Source organism: Aegilops tauschii, chromosome 7 (assembly GCF_002575655.3).
Source record: "Aegilops tauschii subsp. strangulata cultivar AL8/78 chromosome 7, Aet v6.0, whole genome shotgun sequence".
In the NCBI taxonomy this organism is placed as follows: domain Eukaryota; kingdom Viridiplantae; phylum Streptophyta; class Magnoliopsida; order Poales; family Poaceae; genus Aegilops; species Aegilops tauschii.
Genome location: NC_053041.3, coordinates 443,504,559 through 443,530,329, shown reverse-complemented (window position 1 = coordinate 443,530,329; position 25,771 = coordinate 443,504,559). Strand labels below are relative to the sequence as shown.

Genomic DNA, 25,771 nt, shown 5'->3' with positions numbered 1-25,771 from the left:
GGGTTTCCTTGCTTAATTACAGTCACGGACGATAAATAGGAGAAATGGAACTAGATAAAACCATCTTCCATGCAATTGTTCCAACAACGGACCAGACCTTGAAGTAATGGACAAACCAAGAAACGACGTGGTGAAGACCCCTCCTCGTTTTGAAATAGAATAATAAGGGGTCCAAAATAAAGCCATGTATATTCCAAGCCTCCTAGGTCAATAGAGTACCAATCCAACCAGTTGCCCTCCGTCCCATGATATAGCTTGCTAAAATGTCCCCTTCTTTTTAACAATCACCGAGGGGTGAGGGTCCCCGTCTGAATATATTAATCAAATGCCTAAGGGGCGCATTACATTATAGATTACAGGAAGAGAAAGATATAGGACCAAGACACGGCCGCCTTTCTAACGGAGTCCTTAAATCTAAGGACCCAAAGAGTAAAGTCCGAAACGATGTTTCGAAGAGTATCACAAGGGGAGTGTAGCTCATTGCGGAAAACACAAGCATTTCTGGAGTCCCACTCCTTCCAAGGATGGCAAAGACGACGCTAGGCCAAATGTTAACGTCGAGGCCGACCGGCGAGTGCAGCCACTATAATATAGGATGAAGGGAATATTATTTATGCACTCTTTATTTAACAACCACCATTTCCTGTCATTTACATGTGTGGCGAAACACTTCTGATTTCATTACCACACGACGAATTATGCTCAGCTCAACACAAACAAGTATATATCAATATATCACTAGTAGCAGCAGCAGCAGCTAATACTGCAATGTGTAGTAAAATGTAGAAGTATCTTGTTTCTCAGCCTCAGGCTAAGCCAGTATCCATCCATCGATATCCTTGTCTTGCCTGTACATATCAATTTATAATCTTTCATGCAATGATGTAGTAGTGTTGCAGTTTTCAGTTCACTGGCCTTTTGATTGGATTAGTTGATTTATACGTACTATTAGCACCAGTTGCTTAACCCATGGACGTCGTCGAACTGCACCGCGTCGTCGTCGACCATGCCGCTGTCGTAGACGCACTGCCCCTGTAGGGCGCCGTCAAAGTAGTCAGACCACCTGAGCTCGCCCAGAGCGCCGGCATATTGGTCGACGTGTCCGGAGATGGTGTCGGTCGGTCCGAGCTCCAGCCACGGCAGGGTGGTGCCAACGTCAGTTGCGGTCAACGTGCTGGAGCTCGACACGGACGGGAAGGTGCCGCAGTGCTGCTGCAGCATGTGGCCTTCCTGAAGGATCGGTACCTGGTAGGATTCGGGCACCCCGTTGCCGGCGACACCGCCGACGGGCCAGTCCAGCGGCATCTTCAGGCTATCCAGCATTTTCACCACCTGGTCCTGGGCCAGCGCCGCCGTCATCGTTGGGACGAGCTCGGCATCGCTGAAGACCGGTCGGCACGCGGTGGGCGACGTGGTGGCCTCGGCCAGCGGCTTGTGGGTGGCGGGGTCGATGCCGCGCTCCCTCAGCTTCTTCTTGATGTACGAGTTCCAGAAGTTCTTGACTTCGTTGTCCGTCCGGCCGGGCAGCTGGGCTGCAATCTGTGACCACCTGAAAAATGCATACAGTTGGATGTCAATGTAATTCGATGAATTGGAAGCCAGGTAAGGCGACGTACGTACTTGTTTCCTATCATGGAATGGAGGTGTATGATGAGGTCCTCCTCCTCCTGCGAGAATGTGCCCCGCTTGAGATCTGGCCTCAGGTAGTTTATCCACCTCAGCCTGCAGCTCTTGCCACACCTCTCAAGTCCTAATTAATTCAACAAGTTGCTATCAGTTAGTTGTTCTTCATTTCCGAAACTGCTAGGTAGCACAATGCAGCACACGCATACGCATACGGTCATACATACCTGCAAGCTTAGGAACGGAGCTCCAGCAGCCGTGGCCGTACATGGCAATGTGGTTCATGAGCTTCTCGTCCTCCTCCGGGGACCAGAGCCCTCTCCTCAGCCTCTTCTTGTAGCAGCACGACTGCTTCGCCATGGCCGGTCGGCAGTGGGCACTAAGACGCCGCGAGGATATATGGAAAACAAACGGCTGGACAAGGATAGAGACAGGATGGTGGCAGCGAGGAGAGGGAGAGGCGGAGGTATAAAGAGGAAGAGAGGGGGCGCAGGGGGCGGGAGGGAAGAGGCCGGGCGGTCGCTCTCAGGTAGGTGTGCATCGTGCGAGAGTGCCCTGCCTGACCCGGGAGCCCTCGTCTCCTCCATCTGATCCCCTACCTTTGCCGCTGGCTGCATGCACACGCACAGTTGCGCAGGACTTTGCTAGCTGTGCAGTGGTAGCTCAAGTCCCCCCGGGCGCCCGGGAAATAAAGGTGTAGGTCATGCATGGCTCATGGATCACGATAAGGCAATCTTCACCGGTGCATGCTCATAGGCCTCACAGCTGTGGTGGGGCAGTTGACCACTTTTCTTCTTCTCTTTCTCTCTTTGCCCTCTTTCATGCCTCTTACTCCCTTCGTTCCAAAATAGATGACTCAACTTTATATTAACTTTAGTACAAAGTTAGTACAAAGTTGGGTCATCTATTTAAAAACGGAGAGAGTAGTAGCTTGCTAGTTTCTTTTTGCCTAATTTCTGTTGCTTTTTTTTTGCCAAAAGCCCTAAGCCATTAAGGGGGCGCCGCTACGCGTCGGCCGGCGAATGTATTGGAAACATCAGCCGCATGGAGCTCCGTACGATCTGCGCCCTGACAGCCGTCGGATCTAACCATCGCGCGTGCGTGACCACCTTTTACTTCCTGCAACAACCCCTTTGTTTCAGAAACAGATTCCCCTGTCCGCCTTCCTGACACAGCTGCACCCAGCGCGGCGCCAGCCCCCACCACCGAAAAAATCGCTGCCGCCGACGCGCGCGCGCGGGGGGGGGGGGGGGGGGGGGGGTGGGGGGGGGGTTCCTGGAACCGGAGCTATGTTTCAGAAACATGCATCACATTGCAATATTTGACCACTCACTCTCTAACGTCGGGCGCTCCCCAGGCGCTGCAACTCGGGCTATGTTTCTGAAACAAGACCCTTGTTGCAGAAAAAAAAAACCTTCACAACTGAAACATTTCTTTTCTTTCTGAAACAAAAGACATGTTGCAGAAATCTTTTGAAACAAGATCCCAGTTGCAGAAAAAATAACCTTCACCACCGAATCATTTTTTCTTTCTTTCTGAAACTAGTCCTGTGTTGCAGAAACCTACTGAAACAAGACCCTAATTGCAAGAAAAAGAAAAAGACTGCCCGCGCGGGATCCTGCAACTTTAAGTTTACCATAAGCTATGAGCTTTAGAGAAAATCACAGGGAATCCTACGGAAACTATGAGCTCCAGAAATCCAGAAATAATACAAGGGATCCTGCAGCTTCAAGTCCCCTTGCATGACATTACCAGTGCAGAAATTATGTAAAAAATGCAGATCCAAATCCTGCAACCTAACTACACCGGCGACCTACAACGCCGCCGAACTACCTACACAGGCGACCACTCTCCAACAAACCAGCCGTCCCCCTCCTAGTCGCACCATCCTTGTCATCTCGCTGGTATGGATCAAGCTGCCCCGGGGAGAACCTCCATGAACACCTACAGAATCGCCAGAAATGCGGGGAAAGGGGAGGGGGGTCTCAGATCCATACCTGCTGGAGTCGACGTCGGCCACCGACGAACCCCTCGCTGTCGCCAGCACTAAATAGGCCCCGTCGCCCAACGCCCAACGCCCTATGCCATTAGCCCCGCCGCCCTCCCAAATCCGGAAGCGTCACCCTCCCAGTCAACGGAGCTGCCAGTTGCAAGAATGTTGGTTCTGAAACAAAGGCTCTGTTTCAGAAAACGGACACGCGTGACTCGAAAGCCGGGACGCTCTCGTCCATCTGATCACAAACGATCCGATGGACGCGGCGCGTGTGGTCGGTCGGGTGAAGGTAAGCTTTTCCCTTCTTACAAACCCATCTATACCAAAAAAACATTACATTCAAATCCTTAAGCGTGTCGAAGTCTTCTTCCTCCTTCATTTATCGGTGGCGGCACATGAGCATAGCTTGATGGCGCCTGGCCTCTGCCTTAGCGGAGCAAACTTAGAAGCAACGGCAGGAATGTCGTCGATGCAAACTAGAAGATGCCGGTGGCTGTGATCAGCGAAGCAAATCACGGCCCCGAAGAAGAAAACGCTGATAAGGGCCTGCAATAACTTCGAAGACCCTGAAAGCCGGCCGAATCTAGAAGGACCCACCAGAAACAGAAACGGGACGAATCCCGAAAAACCCACCGGAGACACGACTCCACACCCTCCGCCGGCGATAAGCACACTAAGGGACAGTGTGGCGGAGCCAGCTCACAAGTAGAGCCTAGGCATGGGTAATAAGGCCCCGGATGACATCCATTTTCCCATAAAAATTACTAACCACTTTCTAATTTATTCTTGTAGTTGCAACGGTGGTTGCTGGATAGAGCCCTCCGGACGGTGGTTCTGCCACTGCCAAGGGAACGGTGAAAGAGCAGAGAGAACATTATTCGTACATTGAAACGGCATTGCCGCCTTGAAGCCCCAAACCAAACTCAAAGACTCCATAAGAAAACCTATACAAAAATCACCCATGCCGTTGCATGACAGGTGTGGATGCAATGCCGACCTCGCCATCGTCCATGACCATGCACCGACTTTCAATTCTTCGATAACCTTCACTCGAGCATACATCTTATTCACTGTCCCGCAGCAGCCCTCCAACTCCTCCACAAGCAGACCGCACCTAATCAGGACCTCTCCGTCATCGTGTTCGCCGCCGCCATGCGGGCTTTGCCCAACAACATGTCCATGGTGGCGGAGAGACAGGGAGTAGATGGGACGGCGGCTTGGGCTTCGTTTGCCTTCGTCTCAGAAAACGTTGATTATCCTTGTCGTAAACCTAGAGTTATTTCTGTCGCTTCGTTAACTCAACATGGCATGTGGCAAACATTGCGTGTCAATCTAGGTACGAGTAAAATATAGCCACTCAACATTGTTCAATTGAATAAAGCTACTTCGTCATCCTCACGGAAGGAGGAACACATGTTCAATAACATATACTTCTCCGTCCTATAATATAAGTTGTTTCTATAAGCTGTTTTAACTTACAAAAACATCTATATTATGGGACCAAGAAAGTATAAAATATATGTCTTCTAATTTTCAGGTGAGTGTGGTACCATAAACAATTTTCCTTTATTTACCTTGCACGTACCATTTCCTTCCTTTCATCATTCGTCGAATAAGCGGGGAACATTTGTGGATAAGTGGGGCAACTAGCCTCCAAGTATTTCTTTTTTGAGAAAAATGTTTTTTCTTTCTAACAACAAGTGCAAATTGATCGTCCTCATCCATGTGATTTAGGAGGTCGGAGCTTGGTTTTTTTCTATAACTTTTCGGGCAAAATTATCGACCTTCTATCGGCCCCTGGAGAATACGATTGGCCGAGAAGGGACCATGCATCAACATGCATGCACGCTCTTGTGGTTCCGTGTCTTCTGAACCGACATTCACTTTGCTTTAACTACACTACTCTCCATATTTCTCTTCCTCCCGGGGAAAAGATGGATCATTCAACCTAGTCCCCCTCGACATATGTAACATCTGTGTCAACATGTCATCTGAGCAGATTTCATAAAGCTAATTAATAAAATCACCAGGGCAATGGACGCAGCAAGAATCTCATGCATGCATGATAAGGACAAGGGAAAAAAAGTGGATTGGATAGTTCACTAGATGGGACTGGGCCGGGCGGCTACTCTTATTAGTACAGACTAGAGACCACAGGTCACTGTTCATGCATGCAAGTGTGGCCGTGTGAACCGTGAGCGCTTCTGCTTGTAACGGGGAGTATCGTATACTATATATTACTAGTATCATATATATGATACTAGTGTATAATAGTACTACTTCCGTAATGTATAGTATCATAAGTTAGTAAAATATGTTGCCTTATTAATTGTGATGCATGACACAAAGTAGTACCATGATATGATACCACATCATTTCTTTCCTCATTTATTTGTGTGCCACATCATAAGAAAAGTCTAATTGGTATGTATGATACCACTTATGATACTCCCGTTACGACTAGCCTTAGAGCATCTTCACTCGTTCGTCATCCCAACGCACCCGGTGATTGCGTTTTGGCCCATGCGCCGGCGGTTTTTCGCCCTGGGGGCGATCCAGTTCCCAGCCGCGGCCCCATGTTTCGGCCTCAAGACGCACATAAATTCAAACTTGTCTTTCCCGCTGCCGAAAAAACGCCACAAGTTCGGCGATCAAAGACGACCTGCCACAGTTCGGCGATCAAACATACAGGAAAGTTTGGCGTTCAAAAGGAAGGACACATAGACAAAGGAATGCATCCAATGACGGGCTCCTCCGGCGTGGGACTGGCCGGCGTCGGTGTGGCTTCTGTCCTCGGGTTGGTCGGCGTCGCGTGGCTTTTGTGCTGGGCGTCGGCGTGGCTTATGTGTTGGGCATCGGCGCGGCTTCATCACTCGGGTTGGGCGTCGGGGTGGGCGTCGGCGTCGGCGTTGGGGTCGGCGTGTGTGTAGGCATTGGGGTCGGCGCGGGCGTAGGCGCGGTGGTGGAAGGCTTCTGGTTCAAGATGAGGCCGCGCTCCGCCAGGTACCATGCCTTGACCTGCTCGTCGATCGTCAACATGTCCGCCCACATCAAGAAGGCCAGGTCGGTGTTCCTCTTCTTCGCGACGACGTTGGTCCGGAGTAGGTCGAGCTTGACGGCGCTGGTCGTCATCAACGCCGACCACCGCGCGTCGGATTTCTCCTCCCTCCTTGTGGCGTTGCTCTTGGCGTCGGCGATGTAGTGCTCGATTGATGATTGCAGCCGCTCGGCAGCCGGTGCCGCGTCTCTCGCCATCTTGGCTCTTTTGTTGCCATCAGGGTGCCCATCCGCCGCGCCCCGGGCGGGCGCGTCCGGCTTGTAGGTCTCCTTGGACTTTGGCGAGGGTGAGCCGAACATCCCTCCACTTCTCGCACGACTCGATCCGGGAGAACACGTGAAGGAACTTGAACTCTTGGTCGCTGTTGTCCTGGCGGTACATGGTGAACATCTGAACCATCTGCGCAGCCGAAGAACAAATGTCGGCGACGTACACGGCGAAAGAAGCAAGCCGGCGGCGGGACATACCTGACCCTCGATGTTGGCGCCGCTTTCCGGGCAAGCCGCGATCGACGATCCCATGCCATTTGTTGCAGGCCGTCTGGATGATCACCCAATGGTTCGCCATGGCCTTTGCGCCGCGCTGCATGTGGATGGTGGTGAAGTAGCGGTCGACAAGCTTGCGCTCATCGAACGCCGACTTGATACGCGTCCAGTACGTGTCGGCATTCTGGTTCGCGCCAGTGACCGGGTTCATGCTGACGGTCTTCCATGCTTCAGTGAGGCACTCGTCTTCTTTGGACGTCCACTTGACGCGCGGCTCGCCCGTCCTGGCATTGGCCCCCTGCTTCTTCTTTTTCCCTTTCCTCGTCGGCGCCGGCGCCGACTCCATCTCCTCCTCCTCCTCGGCGTCGTCGACCTCGTCCTTCATGTCGACGGCTATGTCCATTGTGTCGTCTTGCGCGTGGAACCCGGGGTAGGAAGCAACAACGACCGAGCCGCTCGTGATGATCTCCTCCATGTCGGTGTCGGTCGCGTCGGGGTTGCCAAAATGTGTCGCCGAGGCTTGCGAGAAGGGTAGGGCGCCATGACATAGAGGTGGCATCGGCGAGGCTGTGTACGCCGGCGGTGAGTAGTTGTACGGGGGGTACTGGACGCCGGCGAACGCAAGCGAGGGAGTGCGCTGGTCGTGATTCAGGCTAGAGGGTGAGGCACGTGGCGGCGCGCCATGTGGGAAGGTGATGTTCGGGTTGAACCCACCATGCGTGTCACCGTCGGAGTAGCCAGGTGAGGATGCGTACCCCAGGGCGGCGACAGCGGCGAGAAGTTGGCCGGCGACACGACACTCTGTTGGCTCCATGCAGCTTGCGGGTAGTGGCCGCCGGGCGGATTCATCATCCCCGCGCGAGACACCTAAGCCTGCTCCGCCGCCGCCGCCAACGCGGCCACATCCCTGGCCTTCTTGGCATTGAGCCTGTTCCGTCGGTCGGTGGTGACAGCCTCCCAGCGCTGAACCTCCGCCCTCCACTCGGCGTTGGACATGCCCGGTGGTTTTGCCATCGGCGACCTCGGCTTCCTCTGCTTCGGCTGGGTGGTATCGGCAGCGGCCGCGGAGCAAGGGGCCGAATACTTCTTTGGCGGCATTGTGGGATGGCGGCCGGATGGCGAGGAGCGGGAGGAGAATGGCGGGAGTGGCGGGGAACAAGGGGGGAAGCAATGAGAAAATGGAGGAAAAGGAGGAACGGCGGGAAAAGGCTTGTCTATCGCCGACAGAGTGGACCCACGCGCCTTTTCGCTTCTGCCGGCGCCCCAGGCGCCCCCGGGGGGCTGGGTTCGGCTCGTGTTCGCCGGCTGCTATTTCGGCCCAAACCGGTGAAAAACAAGGACCCGAGGACGCGACTGGGCCGATTTTTCGCCGCCGACGCTAAAAAAGGCGTCATGTGGGGCCTATTGGGGAGGCGAGTGGAGATGCTCTTAGAAGCAACCATGGTACCTGCAGGCAATCCAATCAAAGCGTATCTTTGCTTTTCTAGCCTTCTAGTGACACGAGGTTAGGATATCTCCAACCCCGTCCATCATAACAGGCATGCAAAACGTTCACAGTCATGTCCGGAAGGTCGACGAACAACGCTAGTGACACCGACTATTCAGTCTGATGCATCAAATAAAAGATAACATGTCCATTTTTTTAACACAGTACAGACGCAAGCGCTCATACATACGTGCATGCACTCACTCCTATGAACGCACACACGTACACCCTACCCATATGAGCACCTTGAGAGATTGAGCCGGCATATTATCTCTAGATTTGTGAAGTCACCGCAGGCGCCTTGTCGTCCACGGGAACGTCTCCTCCCACTGAAATCACATCATCGGAAATCCTAAAATAAATCCAGGAATAATGCGAGCATTAGGACTTCAAACCTGGTAGGGGTTGGGGATACCACTATCCATTTTGTTAATAGTACTTTTTTTACATAGCAAAATTGAATGACCCTAATCTACTCTTCGTTGGCCGTGGGCACGCTCGTGTCCCACCAACTTTTCCTCGCCGAAGTCCACTGCCTAGTAGTTGACGTCACCGGTGGAGGTGAGGTCAACGACCGACGTGGACGGTCCGGCCTTGTGGCCGTCCTGTAGCATCTGGAACATGGAGACCGGTGGCACCACCTGCTCCTGCTCCCGCTCCTCTTCCTGTTGGGTTCTATGGCAGGGTGTGTCGACTATAAATTAAAATATTCCTACCCGCAGAACATCAAGGAACATGCCAATAGATGGATCACAGACCATTAAAACTAGGTGCGCAGTGCCGTGCAGCGGAAGTAGAGTTGTGGCAGAGCGTCTCCTCCTCGTCCGATCTCCCACGTAAAGCTGATCACCAAGTCCCACGAACTGGTTCCCCGGAGTCGCACAATTTTGCCACCTCTAATGGTATCCATGTGAGCAGGAGGAACACCATGTGGCAGACTGCTAGGTCCGATCACACAGCCGGCAGCGAGTGGAGGTGGCTAGTTGCAACACATGCAAAGCCCTAGTGACGGTGCCAAAGCCATCGACAAAATGAGTGTGCCGCACCTCCACTATATATAGGTATCCATCGCGGGCTCAACACTTGGGCCTCACACGGATCCTAAAGCCCAAAGTCTGTTCGGACTGGATCTGATTCCAAGTAGGACCACTTCTGACTCGTGGAGTTAGATCCAGCCTCACAAGTTCCTTCCCTTAAGCGCGCGAACCCTTAGGTTCAAGTTGGCTTGGTCACAGGTCAGATCACCTCTGATCTGTTTAGCTGGTAGCGACCTCTAGGAAAGCATGCCAATCATCAGGTAGACAATGAAGCTGGTTGGCAAACCTATACAACATATCACACTTCTGTCCCCTTTGCCAGACGATATATGTTCCCGGGCTCAAGACGAGTTTGTCATCCTTGTGCTTAGCCCGACCTCTTTCTTGTTTTAGTTATGTCAACCAGAAACCGGATTATCTCATAATCCTTGTCGCATGGCCATGCTTATCTTGGTTAGATCACATGAGGGGCCTAGAGTATATCTCTCCTGATCGGAGGGGCAAATCCCATCTTGGTCGACCATGTCTAGCAGCATGGGTCTAGACAAGCCCGAAAACTGCCTTTATAACCACCCAGTTATGGAGTAATGGTTGGTGGGCCTAAAGCAGGCCTGTCATCATCCCGAGTACATGCGCCGGCTCAAGTCTTAGGACATGGAACGTATGTTGTACTAGAGACTCACAGATGACATATAGCTGCATCTCGTAGTCGGGTCTGTCCGACTCGGACCTTATCTGGACTCGGATCTAATTATGTCGAGTTCGACCAAATCCTTCCATGTCTAAAGATCCAGCTAGCATCCAATGCTCCATGGCTAGTGAGACTGAGCCATCCATCGTGTCATATGCTAGTCTAGTCGACTGCGCATCCACACAACCCTTTCGACTAGGGACCTTTTAGGACAGTCATCATACAATGCATAGTCCCATAAACAAGTCACAAACTTACTTGCCGATACAAATCATTGATAATGTCCAATGACTATCTTTATTCATAAACACATAGGAAATATCATCATACATGATTGCCTCTAGGGCATATTTCCAACAGTCTCCCACTTGCACTAGAGTCAATCAAATAGACATCATATGCAGATAGCTCTCACGTGCCCCTCATGTTTGGGTTGTGGAAGCAGCTTAGTCAACGTATCTGCAACATTTGCATCCATGTGAACTTTGCATAACTCTATATCACCACTCTTTACACTCTTTCGTATCTGGTGATATTTCCAATCTATGTGTCTGGTCTTGTGGCGATTCCTCGGTTCCTTGGCTTCTAAGATGGCACAAGAATTATCACAATAAAGGTCCAACGGTTTTACCAAGGCTGGGAAAACTCCAAGACCATCCAGAAAGTTCCCGATCCAAACACCTTCCTTTGCAGCTTCACAAGTCATAATGTATTCGGCTTCTGTGATTGAATTGGCCACTGTATCTTGCTTGGAACTCGTCCTGCTCCCAGTGATCGACAATCATCTCGGTTGGTTTGGAAACTAGCATCGGCATAACCCTTCACGACGAGCTCTTCCTCACCTCCATAAACTAGAAACATTTCCTTAGTCCTTTTCAGGTACTTTAGAATATTCTTCACCGCTGCCCAGTGACTTTCACCTGGGTTGGCCTGGTATCTGCTTGTTAATCTTATTGTAAAAGCAACATTAGGTCGATTACATATCATGGCATACATGATTGATCCGATTGCCGAGGCATACGGAATCCGGCTCATCCTACTTCGCTCATCAGATGTCGAAGGACTCTGAGTCTCGCTTAGCTTTATACCATGTGAGAGTGGCAAGAACCCTTTCTTGGCCTCACTCGTGTTAAATCATTTCAACATTTTGTTTCAGGTACTTTAGAATATTCTTCACCGCTGCCCAGTGACTTTCACCTGGGTTGGCCTGGTATCTTCTTGTTAATCTTATTGTAAAAGCAACATCAGGTCGATTACATATCATGGCATGCATGATTGATCCGATTGCCGAGGCATACGGAATCTGACTCAACCTACTTCGCTCATCAGATGTCGAAGGACTCTGAGTCTCGCTTAGCTTTATACCATGTGAGAGTGGCAAGAACCCTTTCTTGGCCTCACTCGTGTTGAACCGTTCATAATTTTGTTTATGTACGTGCTTTGGCTTATGCCGAGTGGCCTCCTCGATCTATCTCTATAGATCTTAATGCCCAATATGAAACTGCTTCACAGAGGTCCTTCATCGAAAACTTTTCATTCAATGATTCCTTGACCGAGTTCAACATCGAAACATCATTTCTGAACAGTAGTATGTCATCCACATACAAGATAAAAAAACGATCGAGCTCCCACTCAATTGCTTGTATAAACAGGCGTCCTCTTCGCTTGTGATGAAACCAAGACCAGTGACGACCCCACCAAAACGAATATTCCAGTTCCAAGATGCTTGCCTCAATCCGTAAATGGATCTCTTGAGCTTGCATAACTTACTAGCACTAGTCGGATCCACAAAACCCTCGGGTTGTATCATTAAATTTTCATGAAGGAAAGCTGTTTTGACATCCATCTGCCATATTTCGTAATTGAAATATGAAGCTAGAGCTAGTACGATCCTCACCGACTTTAGCATCGCTACCGGCGAGTAAGTCTCATCATTGTCAATTCCTTGAGCTTGTCCATAAGCTTTAGCGACAAGTCGAGCTTTGTGGATCTGAACATTACCATCCACAACGGTTTTCTTCTTAAAGACCCATTTGCAACCAATGGTAGTGATGCCAGGTGACAAATCAACCAAGTCCCAGACTTGATTTTATCACCCATGGACTTTAACTCGGATATCATGGTCTCCAGCCATGCCTCAGAATCTGAGCTCAGCATCACTTCCGCATACATAGCCGGCTCGTTGCTTTCCAGCAACAACACATCACGCACTCTGCGCAATATTTCTGACCTCCGTGGTTGTGGTGCCGCTTCCACCTTGGGTTCCCTGAAAGACTCCGGTATGATCACATCACCAGCCAAGTTGTCCCCAAGTGGTTCTCGAACTTCTTCGAGTTGCACCTGCATCCCACTGGCTTCTCGTCTGAGAAATTCTTTCTTAAGGAAAACCCCGCTCCAAGCAACAAACACTTTGTTCTCTTCGCGATTGTAGAAGCTATATCCCAATGTTTCCCTCAAATGTCCCACAAATATGCATTTATCGGACTTGGGTGGAAGCTTGTCCGACATAAGTCGCTTGACAAATGCTTCACAACCCCAAATCTTTAGTAAAGATAACTTGAGACTCTTCCCAGTCGACATTTCATGCGGTGTCTTGCCTACGAATTTAGATGGTACTCTATTGAGTGTAAACGCTGCAGTTTCTAGAGTGTATCCGCAGAATGACAAGGGTAAATCCGATTTTCTCATCATAGATCAGACCATGTCTAACAAGGTACGATTCCTCTGTTCCTACATGCCATATATCTATGGTGTACCCGGAGGTGTGATCTGAGGTACTATACTTCGGCTTTTCAAATGATTGTTGAACTCCTAGCTCATGTACTCACCTCCATGATTAGATCGTAGAAGCTTTATAGTCTTGCCGAGCTGATTTTCAACCTTGCTCTGAAACTCTTTGAACTTTTCAAAAGTTTCTGACCTGTGCCTTATTAAATAGATATATCCATATCTACTCAAGTCGTCGGTAAAAGTCATGAAGTATTGATAGCCACCTCTCGCAGTTGTGCTCATCGGACCATAAACATCACTGTGTATGAGCTTCAACAACTCGGATGCCCTCTCGCAACTCTTTGCAAAAGGAGACTTAGTCATCTTGCCGAGCAAGCATGATTCGCATGTCTTGAATGACCTGAAGTCGGACGAAGATAGGAGCCTATCATCATGGAGCTTCTTCATGCGTTTCATACTAATGTGTCCAAGCCAGCAATGCTAGAAGTATGTTGGATTTATCTCATTAGGCTTATGCCTCTTGACATTCATTTTATAAAAAGGTTCAGATTCCAAATTCAAAATAAATAGCCCATCAACTATGGATGCATAGGTGTGGAACATTCCTTTCAAAGATTTCGAGCAACCATTTTCCTTTAAATTGAATTCATAACCCTGACTCATCAAACATGACGCAGATATAATGTTCCGACTAAGTGCAGGAATATAATAACAAGTATTCAATTCCGAAATGAATCTGGAAGGTAGATGGAGTTGCATCATGCCGACCTCCAACGCAACAACTCTTTCTTTGTTGTCGACCCTAATGTCAATCTCCCGTTGTGCCACACGCCTAGTTCTTACCAGCCCCTACATCGAGTTGCAAATATGAACAACCGATCCGGTATCAAGTACCCAAGAGCTACTAGGTATGTCAACAAGGTAAATGTCTATAACATATGTAAGAAGTGTACCTTTTCCCGAAGTCGCACTCTCGGCCTTTTTTCCATGCTCGGCAAGCCACTTGCTACAGTTCCTCTTCCAGTGACTGGTCTCCTTGCAATGATAGCAAACGGTCCCTGATTTCGGTCCAGACTTTGGAGCAGCGACAGAGCTGAAAACAGCTTCCTTCTCCTTGCCCTTTGCCTTAGCCTTTTTCTTGGACTAACTCTTCTTTAACTTGCCCAAGTTCTGCACTATCAACACTTGACGCGTGCTTTTCTTAATATCCCGCTCTGCCACCTTGAGTATCCCATGCAATTCAGTGAGCTTATTATCCATGCCGTGTATTATATGATAGTTTGATATGAAAGTCCCATAGCTAGCAGGAAGAGAACCTTAAACTGTATCGGTAGCCAGCTCATCCAAGAGTAGGAAGCCTAAGCGTTCCAAAGCTCGCATGTACCCGATCATCTTGATCACATGCGGGCTCAGTGGATCACCCTCCTTCAGCTTCCAATCCATCAAGCATCGCCAGACGTTGAACCTTATGGTCCTAGCCCGCATCTGAAATATGCTCTTAAGATTCTTGATCATATCGAAAGCGTCAACGTTTTCGAAATGCTGTTGCAAATCGGGCTCCATACAAGCCAGCATTAGATAGCTGATCTCCATTGATTCATCAATGAGTTTTTTGTAGGCATTCCTAGTTGTGGCGTTAGCATTCGCGGCAGGTTCAGCTAGAAGCGGGTTCTCTGTAACATGTTCCTTCTTATCATGCTTGAGAACAATTCTCAAATTTTCATACCAGGTGGTAAAGTTTGTTACATTAAGTTTATCATTTTCCAAGATCGATTTCAATGCAAAGTTGGGTTGAGCAAGTGGTGCCATTGATCTACAATAGAAAATATGCAATCACTAAGCAATGTGTTTATGTAGAGTAAATCAAGCGTGTACAGATATACTCCCACTGAAGTTAACATCCCTCTGGAACTTCCAGTGATCCAGGATCCGAATAGTGCAATTCGACTGGTGAGCTTTAGCATCACTGCTAGCCAAGGTGCCTATCCGGTAAGCAATTCCTTGCTAATCATATCTCTATACGACTCCTGTTGGTCAGGTTGGTATGTTATACCTCGGCTCCCGACCTCTTTAGCCACAAGGCCCAGAATCATTTTGATAGCCTTTTCAAGTTAACCTGATGCAGTGCATGTCTGTGTCCGATATGAACCCTTTAGTTCAGGGACACCTAGTAGCAACCAAATTTTATGACCCCCTACAAGACGTACTTTATGTGCGAAGGTGCAACATCGGGGATGGCAATTTGCTTGATATGAACGAGGGATCTTTCTACCATTTTAACATGCATAGAAAATAAGAAGCAATATCAATCACAAATAAATAAATATGTCGTGAAATAGTATGGCTCCTTCATGGACATTCTTCTAGGTCGACTCCAACTCCGTTGACCATCTAGGAATTCCATCTTATTCATTACACTAGGATGCCAAGCCATGAACTTGATTCTGTCCTTCAACTACTACAACTAGTAATGAATTTTACAGAGAATCACAAGTCGACACACAGGTCGTGACGCATTATAATGATAGCGCTTTGGCTCCTGTTGGCTGACAAATCACGACACACAGACCATGTATAATGTACACACATGCATCACATACACATGATCCATACGATTCACATCAAACCTATAAAACAAAGTTATGCATAGAATCGAATTCTACCGGTTTGAGTGAATGTGTACAAAATCTATGGCGCTATGCAGATGACGGTCCTGATTCAGAAAACACAGATCTCATCTGTACTCCCATCACGCCGAATTTTCTTATCTGACCGATATTATCAATCATCGCGAGTCCAATTCGGATTTAAGTTTCACTGTTAACTCCAATGGCGGATACCGACCGGTAGGGGTAGGTTGTGTCACGACCTCATCGATTCCAACCATCAGACAACATTGCCACATCAATCCCCATGCAATTGATCTCATCAACCATGTACATAGACGATCTCATAAACAACAACAGATCACATCTGCCGCCTCCACATATCACATATGCATCCGATATAAATCCAAATCCTATAGTAGAGGCTCTGATACCACTGTTAGGTTCTATGGCAAGGTGCATTGACTGCAAATTAAAATATTCCTACCCTCATAACATCCAGTCCTACCGATGATGTGTGAGTAGTTTACCCCAGACCTTCGGGTCCATAGCTAGTAGCTAGATGGCTTCTTCTCTCTCTTTGATCTTCAATACAAAGTTCTCCTTGTTGTTCTTGGAGTTCTATCCGATGTAATACCTTTTTGCGCTATGTTTGTTGAGATCCGATGAATTGTGGATTTATGATCAGATTATCTATGAACATTATTTGAGTCTCCTTTGAATTCTTATATGCATGATTTGATATCTTTGTATTTCTCTTCGAGCTATCGATTTGGTTATGCCAACTAGATTGGTTTTTCTTGCAATGGGAGAGGTGCTTAGTTTTGGGTTCAATCTTGCGGTGTCCTCACCCAGTGACATAGTAGGGGTAGCGAGGCACGTATTGTATTGTTACCATCAAGGATAAAAAGATGGGGTTTATATCATATTGCTTGAGTTGATCCCTCTACATCATGTCATCTTACTTAAAGCGTTACTCCGTTCTTATGAACTTAATACTCTAGATGCATGCTGGATAGCGGTCGATGTGTGGAGTAATAGTAGTAGATGCAGGCAGGAGTCAGTCTACTTATCACGGACATGATGCCTATATTCATGATCATTGCCTTAGATATCATCATAACTTTGTGCTTTTCTATCAATTGCTCATCAGTAATTTGTTTACCCACCGTATGCTTTCTTTAAGAGAGAAGCCTCTAGTGAAACATATAGCCCCCGGGTCTATTTTCCATCATATATTTTCAGATCTATAAACCAAAATACCCAAAAAATACCTTGCTGCAATTTATTTCTTTTTACTTTGTTTTATGTTTTAGTAATATTTTATATCTACCTCTATCAGATCTCATCCTTGCAAGTAACCGTGAAGGGATTGACAACCCCTTTATCGCCTTGGGTGCAAGTGTTTGATTGTTTGTGCAGGTGCATAGATTGGAGACTTGCTTGTACCTCCTACTGGATTGATACCTTGGTCTCAAACTGAGGGAAATAGTTATCTCTACTTTGCTGCATCACCCTTTCCTCTTCAAGGAAAAAAACAACGCAAGCTCAAGAAGTAGCAGTAATAATTTCTGGCGCTGTTGCCGGGGATGTTCTACATGAAGCCTACCAAGTACCCATCATAAACTCTCACCTCTTGCATTACATTATTTGCCATTTGCCTCTCATTTTCCTATCCCCCACTTCTAAAACATTTTTAGAAAAACACAAAAATATTTGCCTTTTTATCCGCCCTTCTTTCGTTCGTCTTTTTGTTTGCTTTTTGGTTGCTTGTGTGCTAGATTGCTTGCTTTGTCATGATGACTCAAGAGAATACCAAGTTGTGTGACTTTTCCAACACTAACAATAGTGATTTTATTAGTACTCCGATTGCTCCCGCCACTAGTACGGAATCTTATGAAATTAATGCCACTTTGTTGAATCTTGTTATGAAAGAGCAAATTTCTGGCCTTCAAGTGAAGATGCCGCATTCCATCTAAACACTTTCATTGAATTGTGTGATATGCAAAAGAAAAAATATCTGGATAATGATATTGTTAAATTGAAGCTATTTCCATTCTCACTACGAGGTCGTGCTAAAACTTGGTTTTCATCTTTGCCTAAAAATAGTATTGATTCATGGAATAAGTGCAAAGATGCTTTTATTTCCAAGTATTTTCCTCCCGCTAAGATCATCTCCCTTAGGAACGATATAATGAATTGTAAGCATCTCGATCATGAACATGTTGCACAATCTTGGGGGAGGATGAAATTTATTATAAAATATTGCCCTACTCATGGTTTAAGTTTGTGGATGATCATACAATTTTTTATGCGGGATTGAATTTTGCATCTAGAAATCTTTTGGATTCTATCATGGGTGGTACTTTTATGGAAATTACATTTGGAGAATCTACTAAAATCCTAGATAATATTATGGCAAATTGCTCTCAATGGCATAGCGAAAGATCTTCCACTAGTAAAAAAGTGCATGCAATAGAAGCAATTAATACTCTGAGTGGAAAGATGGATGAATTAATGAAATTGTTTGATATTAAGAGTGCTCCTATTGATCCTAATGATATGCCTTTTTCCACTTTGGTTTATTATAATAATGAATCTATGGATGTGAGTTTTGTTGGTAGGAACAATTTTGGCAGAACTCGTATAGAGGTAATTTCAATCCTAGGCCGTTTCCTCGTAATTCCTCTAATAATTATGGTAATTCCTATTACAATTATTATGGAAATTAAAATAAAATACCATCTGATCTTGAGAACAATATTAAAGATTTTATAAATTCTCAAAAGAATTTCAATGCTACGATAGAAGAAAAATTGCTTAAGATTGATGATTTGGCTAGGAACATTGATAAGATTTCTCTTGAGATTGATTCTTTAAAGATGAGATATATGCCACCCAAGCATGATATTAATGAGTCTCTAAAAGGTATTAAAATTTGTATGGATGAATGTAAAGAAAGAACCGCTAGGATGCGTGCTAAGCGAGTTTGGTTTGTAAAAGCGTGTTCTTCTATTTCTTGTGATAATAATGATGAAGATCTTAAAGTGCTTGATGTGACTCCTATTGAATCTTTGTTTGCTAATACAAATATTGATAAAGATGGGACTAGAGATGAGTCTGCTTTAGCTAGAAGGCGTCCCAATGATTTGGAGTTTAAAGATCTTAATTCAAAAATTGATAAAAGTGGGATTGGAGAGGTCAAGACTTTAAGTAGCAATGAACCCACTCTTTTGGATTTCAAGGACTTTAACTATGATAATTTCTCTTTGATAGATTGTATTTCCTTGTTTCAATCCATGTTGAATTCACCTCGTGCTTATAATCAAAATAAAGCTTTTACTAAACATATTGTTTTCCTATGATGAAATCGTTTGAAGAAAACTTGAGTTGGAAGTTTCTACCCCTAAAAAGCTTTATGATGAGTGGGAACCTACTATTAATATTAAAATTAAAGATTATGAGTGTTTTTCTTTGTGTGATTTGGCTGCTAGTGTTTCCACTATTCCGAAAAGTTTATGTGATGTACTAGGTTTCCATAAATTTGATGATTGTTCTTTGAATTTGCATCTAGCGGATTCTACTATTAAGAAACCTATGGGAAGGATTAATGATGTTCTTATTGTTGCAAATAGGAACTATGTGCTAGTAAATTTCATTGTGCTTCATATAGATTGCAATTCTACATGTCCTATTATTCTTGGTAGACCTTTCCTTAGAACGATTGGTGCAATTATTGATATGAAAGAAGGAAACATTAGATTTCAATTTCCATTAAGGAAGGGCATGGAACACTTCCCAAGAAATAAAATTAAGTTTCCATATGAATCTATTATGAGAGCTACTTATGGATTAAATACCAAAGATGACAACACCTAGATCGTTCCAATATGCCTAGCTAGGGGCGTTAAACAATAGCGCTTGTTGGGAGGCAACCCAATTTTATTTTTGTTTCTACCTTTTTGTTCCTGTTTTCCAATAAATATATCTTCTAGCCTCTGGTTAGAGGTTTTTTCATGTTTTAAATTAGTGTTTGTGCCAAGTAAGACCTTTGGGATGATTTGGATGGTAGTTGATTTGATATTGATGAAAAACAAAAACTTTTGCGTCCAGTAAAATAATTTTGATATTTACACAAGATTGATATACAAATTTACCAGTTTTTCCTAAATTTTTAGAATTATTAGAGTTACAGGACTATTAGAAGTTTTCAGATTGCTACAGACTGTTCTGTTTTTGACAGATTCTGTTTTCTATGTGTTGTTTGCCTATTTTGATGAATCTATGGGTAGTATTGGGGGGTATGAACCATGGAGAAGTTGGAATATAGTAGATATAACACCATATTAAATTTAGAATGAGTTCACAACAGTACCTAAGTGGTGATTTTCTTTTCTTATACTAACGGAGCTTATGAGTTTTCTGTTGAGTTTTGTGTTGTGAAGTTTTCAAGTTTTGGGTAAAGATTTGATGGACAACGGAATAAGGAGTGGCAAGAGCCTAATCTTGGGGATGACCAAGGCACCCGAAGGTAATGTTCAAGGACAACCAAGCATCTAAGCTTGGGGTTGCCCCGGATGGCATCCCCACTTTTGTCTTCAATCCATCGGTATATTTACTTGAGGCTATATTTTTATTCACCACATGATATGTGTTTTTCTTGGAGCGTCTTGTATGATATGAGTCTTTCCTTTTTAGTTTGCCACAATCATCCTTGCTGTACACACCTTCTGAGAGGGACACACATTAATCGTGAATTTATTAGAATACTCTATGTGCTTCACTTATATCTTTTGAGCTAGGCAATATGCTCTAGTGCTTCACTTATATCTTTTTAGAGCACGGTGGTGGTTTTATTTTATAGAAATTGATGAACTCTCATGCTTCACTTATATTATTTTGATATTCTTAAACAACATGGTAATTTGCTTTGGTTATGATTTAGTCATAATATGATGGGCATCCAAGAGGGATATAATAAAAACTTTCATATAAAGAGCAGTTAATACTATGAGAGGTTTGATTCCTTGCATTTGTTTTGAGATATAAAGATGGTGATATTAGAGACATGCTAGTGAGTAATTGTGGATTGGTAGAAATACTTGTATTGAAGTTTGTGATTCCCGTAGCATGCATGTAAGGTGAACCGTTATGTGATGAAGTCGGAGCATGATTAATTTTTTGATTTCCATCCTTTGTGTGGAGGCCGGGATCGTGCGATGGTTAACTCCTACCAACCATTCCCCTAGGAGCATGCGTGTGGTACTTTGTTTCGATAACTAATAGACTTTTGCAATAAGTATGTGAGTTCTTTATGACTAATGTTGAGTCCATGGATTATATGAACTCTCACACTTCCACCATTGCTAGCCTCTCTAGTACCGTGCAACTTTCACCGGTGCATTAAACTCACCATATATCCTTCCTCAAAACAGCCACCATACCTACCTATTCTGGCATTTCCATAGCCATTCCGAGATATATTGCCATGCAACTTCCACCATTCCGTTTATTATGACACACACCATCATTGTCATATTGCTTTGCATGATCATGTAGTTGGCATAGTATTTGTGGCAAAGCCATTGTTTGTATTTTTTATACATGTCACTCTTGATCATAGCACATCCCGGTACACCGTCGGAGGAATCCATATAGAGTCATATTTTGTTCTAGTATTGAGTTGTAATTCTTTAGTTGTAAGTAAATAAAAGTGTGATGATCATCATTATTAGAGCATTGTCCCATGTGAGGAAAGGTGATGGAAGCTATGATTCCCTCTTGGGATGAGTCTCCGGACTTTAAATAAAATAAAAGAGGCCAAAGAAGCCCAAACAGAAAAAAGAAAAAAGAAAAAATGAGAAAAAAAGAGAGAAGGGACAATGTTACTATCCTTTTTTCCACACTAGTGCTTCAAAGTAGCTCCATGATCCTCATGATAGAGAGTCTCCTATTTTCTCACTTTCATACACTAGTGGGAATTTCTCATTATATAACTTGGCTTGTATATTCCAATGATGAGCTTCCTCAAAGTGCCCTAGTTCTTGGTGAGCAAGCGAGTTGGATGCACACCCACTTAGTTTCTTTTTGAGCTTTCATAAACTTATAGCTCTAGTGCATCTGTTGCATGGCAATCCCTACTCACTCGCATCGATATCAATTGATGGGCATCTCCATAGCCCATTAATTTTCCTAGTTGATGTGAGACTTCCTCCTTCTTTTTGTCTTCTCCACAACCACCATATTCTATTCCACCCCTAGTGCTATATCCATGGCTCACGCTCATGTATTGCGTGAAAGTTGAAAAAGTTTGAAAACATAAAAGTATGAAACAATTGCTTGGGTAATACCGGGGTTGTGCATGATGAAATACTTTGTGTGATGAAGATGAGCATAGCCAGACCATATGATTTTGTAGGGATAACTTTCTTTGGCCATGTTATTTTGAGAAGACATGATTGCTTTATTAGTATGCTTGAAGTATTATTGTTTTTATGTCAATATTAAACTTTTGTTTTGAATCTCATGGATCTGAACATTCAAGCCACGATAAAGAAGATTACATTGATCAATATGTTAGGTAGAATTCCACATCAAAAATTCTATTTTTATCATTTACCTACTCGAGGACAAGCAGGAATTAAGCTTGGGGATGCTTGATACGTCTCCAACGTATCTATAATTTTTTATTGTTCCATGCTATTACATTATCTGTTTTGGATGTTTTATATGCATTAATATGCTATTTTATATCATTTTTTGGGACTACCTATTGACCTAGTGCCCAGTGCCAGTTGCTGTTTTTTCTTGTTTTGGCTTTTTCATAAAGGAATATCAAACAGAGTCCAAACAGAATAAAACGTTCACGATGATTTTTATTGGACCAGAAGACACCCGTAGGACTTGGAGAGGGGGCCAGGAGCTTTACAAAGAAGCCACAAGCCAAGGGGGTGCGCCCCAGGGTGGCGCCTTGAGGGCTTGTGGGCCCCTTGGAGGTCTCCCAAACTACCAGAAGCGTCCACCAAAATACTTTTCCACCGCCGCAAGCCTCTGACCACATGAGATCCCATCTTTGGACCTTTTCCGGCGATCTGAAGGAGGGGGATTTGATCATGGAGGGCCTCTACATCAACCCTATCGCCTGACCGATGATGTGTGAGTATTTTACCACAGACCTGCGGGTCCATAGCTGGTAGCTAGATAGCTTCTTCTCTCTCTTTGATCTTCAATACAAAGTTCTCCTTGTTGTTCTTGGAGTTCTATCCAATGTAATACTTTTTTGCGGTGTGTTTGTTGAGATCCGATGAAATGTGGATTTATGATTAGATTATCTATGAACATTATTTGAGTCTCCTCTGAATTCTTATATGCGTGATTTGATATCTTTGTATTTCTCTTCGAACTATCGATTTGGTTTGGCCAACTAGATTGGTTTTTCTTGCAATGGGAGAGGTGCTTAGTTTTGGGTTCAATATTGCGGTGTCCTCAGCCAGTGACATAATAGGGGTAGCAAGGTACGTATTTTATTGTTGCCATCAAGGATGAAAAGATGGGTTTTATATCATATTGCTTGAGTTTACCCCTCTACATCATGTCATCTTACTTAAAGTGTTACTCCATTCTTATGAACTTAATACTCTAGATGCATGCTGGATAGCAGTCGATGTGTGGAGTAATAGTAGTTGATGCAGGCAGAAGTTGGTGTACTTATCATGGACGTGATGCCTATATTCATGATCGTTGCCTTAGATATCGTCATAACTTTGCGCTTTTCTATCAATTGCTGAATAGTAATTTGTTTACCCACCGTATGCTTTCTTTAACAGAGTAGCCTCTAGTGAAACCTATGGCCCCCGGGTCTATTTTCCATCATATATTTTCAGATCTATAAACCAAAATACCCAAAAATACCTTGCTGCAATTTATTTCTTTTTACTTTGTTTTACGTTTTAGTAATCTTTTATATCTATGTCTATCAGATCTCATCCTTGCAAGTGACCTGAAGGGATTGACAACCCCTTTATCATGTTGGGTGCAAGTGTTTGATTGTTTGTGCAGGTGCATAGATTGGAGACTTGCTTGTACCTCCTACTGGATTGATACCTTGGTTCTCAAACTGAGGGAAATACTTATCTCTACTTTGTTGCATCACCCTTTCCTCTTCAAGGGAAAACCAACGCAAGCTCAAGAAGTAGCACTAAGAAGAAGGTTTTCCCTTTATATTTGAAGGGAAAAGCATTGACATGGTATAGGCTATGCGATGATATTGGATCTTGGAACTGGAATCGATTGAAATTGGAGTTTCACCAAAAAAAATCCTATACAGCTGGTTCATCGTGATCGGAATTATTATAAATTTTTTGGCCCCGTGAAGGAGAAAGTATCGCTCTAGCTTGGGGAGGCTTAAATCAATGTTATATTCATTCCCCAATCATGAGCTCTCGAGAGAAATTATTATTCCGAATTTTTACGATCGGCTTTCTTGTGATGATCAATCAATGCTCGATACTTATTGTACTGGTTCTTTTATGAAGAAGACTATTGAATTCAGGTGGGATCTTTTAGAAGAATTAAACGCAACTCTGAAGATTCCGAACTCGACGAAGGTAAAGAGTCAGGTATTAAGCTTAAGTTTGATTGTGTTAAATCTTTTATGAATACCGATGTTTTTTCAAAAGTTTAGCACTAAATATGGACTTGACTCTAAGATAGTAGCCTCTTTCTGTGAATCATTTGCTACTCATGTTCATCTCCCTAAGGAGAAGTAGTTTAAATATCACCCACCTATTAAAGAATAAATTAAAGAACCGGTCATAGTTAAAGATGAAACTATTATTTACAATGTTGATCCAGCTGTGCCTACTGCTTATATTGAAAAACCACCTTTCCCTCTTAGGATAAAGGAACATGCTAAGGTATCAACTGTGGTTCGCAAAAGTAATATTAAAGCACCTAAACCTCCTTAGCAAATTAAAGTAGAACCTAGTGTTGCTATGGTTAAAGATCTCTTGGTAGAAAATATTGATGGGCATGTTATTTATTTCTGTGATGAAGCTGCTAGAATTGCCAAACCTGATGATAAAGATAAACATAGACCCGTAGTTGGCATGCCTATTGTCTCAGTTAAAATTGGAGATCATTGCTATCATGGTTTATGTGACTTAGGTGCTAGCGTGAGTGCTATTCCTTTTACTTTGTACCAAGAAATTATGAATGACATAGCACCCGCTGAAATAGAAGACATAGATGTTCAAAATTTGCTAATAGAGACACCATCACACCATTGGGATTGTTAGAGATGTTGAAGTCTTGTGTGGGAAAATAAAATACCCTACTGATTTTCTAGTTCTTGGTTCCCCACAAGATGAATTTTGTCCCATTATCTTTGGTAGACCTTTCTTGAACACCGTCAATGCTAAAATAGATTGTGAGAAACAAATTATCGGTGTTAGATTTGGTGATGAGTCTCATGAGTTTAATCTCTCCAAGTTTAGTAGACAACCTTGTAATAAAGAATTACCTAGTAAGGATGAAATAATTGGTCTTGCTTCTATTGCCGTGCCTCCTACTGATCCACTAGAACAATATTTGCTAGACCAGGAAAATGATATGCACTTACGTGAAAGAAATGAAATATATAAAATATTCTTTGCACAAAAACCTATCCTAAAACACATTTTCCCATTGAAACTCTAGGAGGTCCTCCTCCACCTAAAGGTGATCCTGTGTTTGAATTAAAACAATTTCCAGACACTTTGAAATATGCGTATCTTGATGAGAAAAAGATATATCCTGTTATTATTAGTGCTAACCTTTCAGAACATGAAGAAGAAAGATTATTGAAAATTCTGAAGAAGCACCGAGCTGCTATTGGATATACTCTTGATGATCTTAAGGGCATTAGTCCCACTCTATGTCAGCACAAGATCAATATGGAACCTAATGCTAAACCCATTGTTGATCACCAACGACGACTGAATCCTAAAATGAAAGAAGTGGTAAGAACTGAAATATTAAAGCTTCTTGAAGTAGGTATAATCTATCCCATAGCTGATAGTAGAT

General features: G+C 44.4%; 1 protein-coding gene across 1 annotated transcript; it reads right to left on the bottom strand.

Annotated features, from left to right (window-relative positions):
* Nucleotides 1-554: 554 nt before the first annotated feature.
* Nucleotides 555-2,242, bottom strand: LOC109736002 (transcription repressor MYB6). The gene is made up of 3 exons (XM_020295210.4): nucleotides 1,851-2,242; nucleotides 1,621-1,750; nucleotides 555-1,549 (listed from the first exon to the last, which is right to left on the bottom strand). Exons 1-3 carry the CDS (start codon nucleotides 1,981-1,983, stop codon nucleotides 949-951), a joined length of 864 nt encoding a protein of 287 aa, XP_020150799.1. The 5' UTR covers nucleotides 1,984-2,242; the 3' UTR covers nucleotides 555-948.
* Between the last annotated feature and the right edge of the window lie 23,529 nt (nucleotides 2,243-25,771).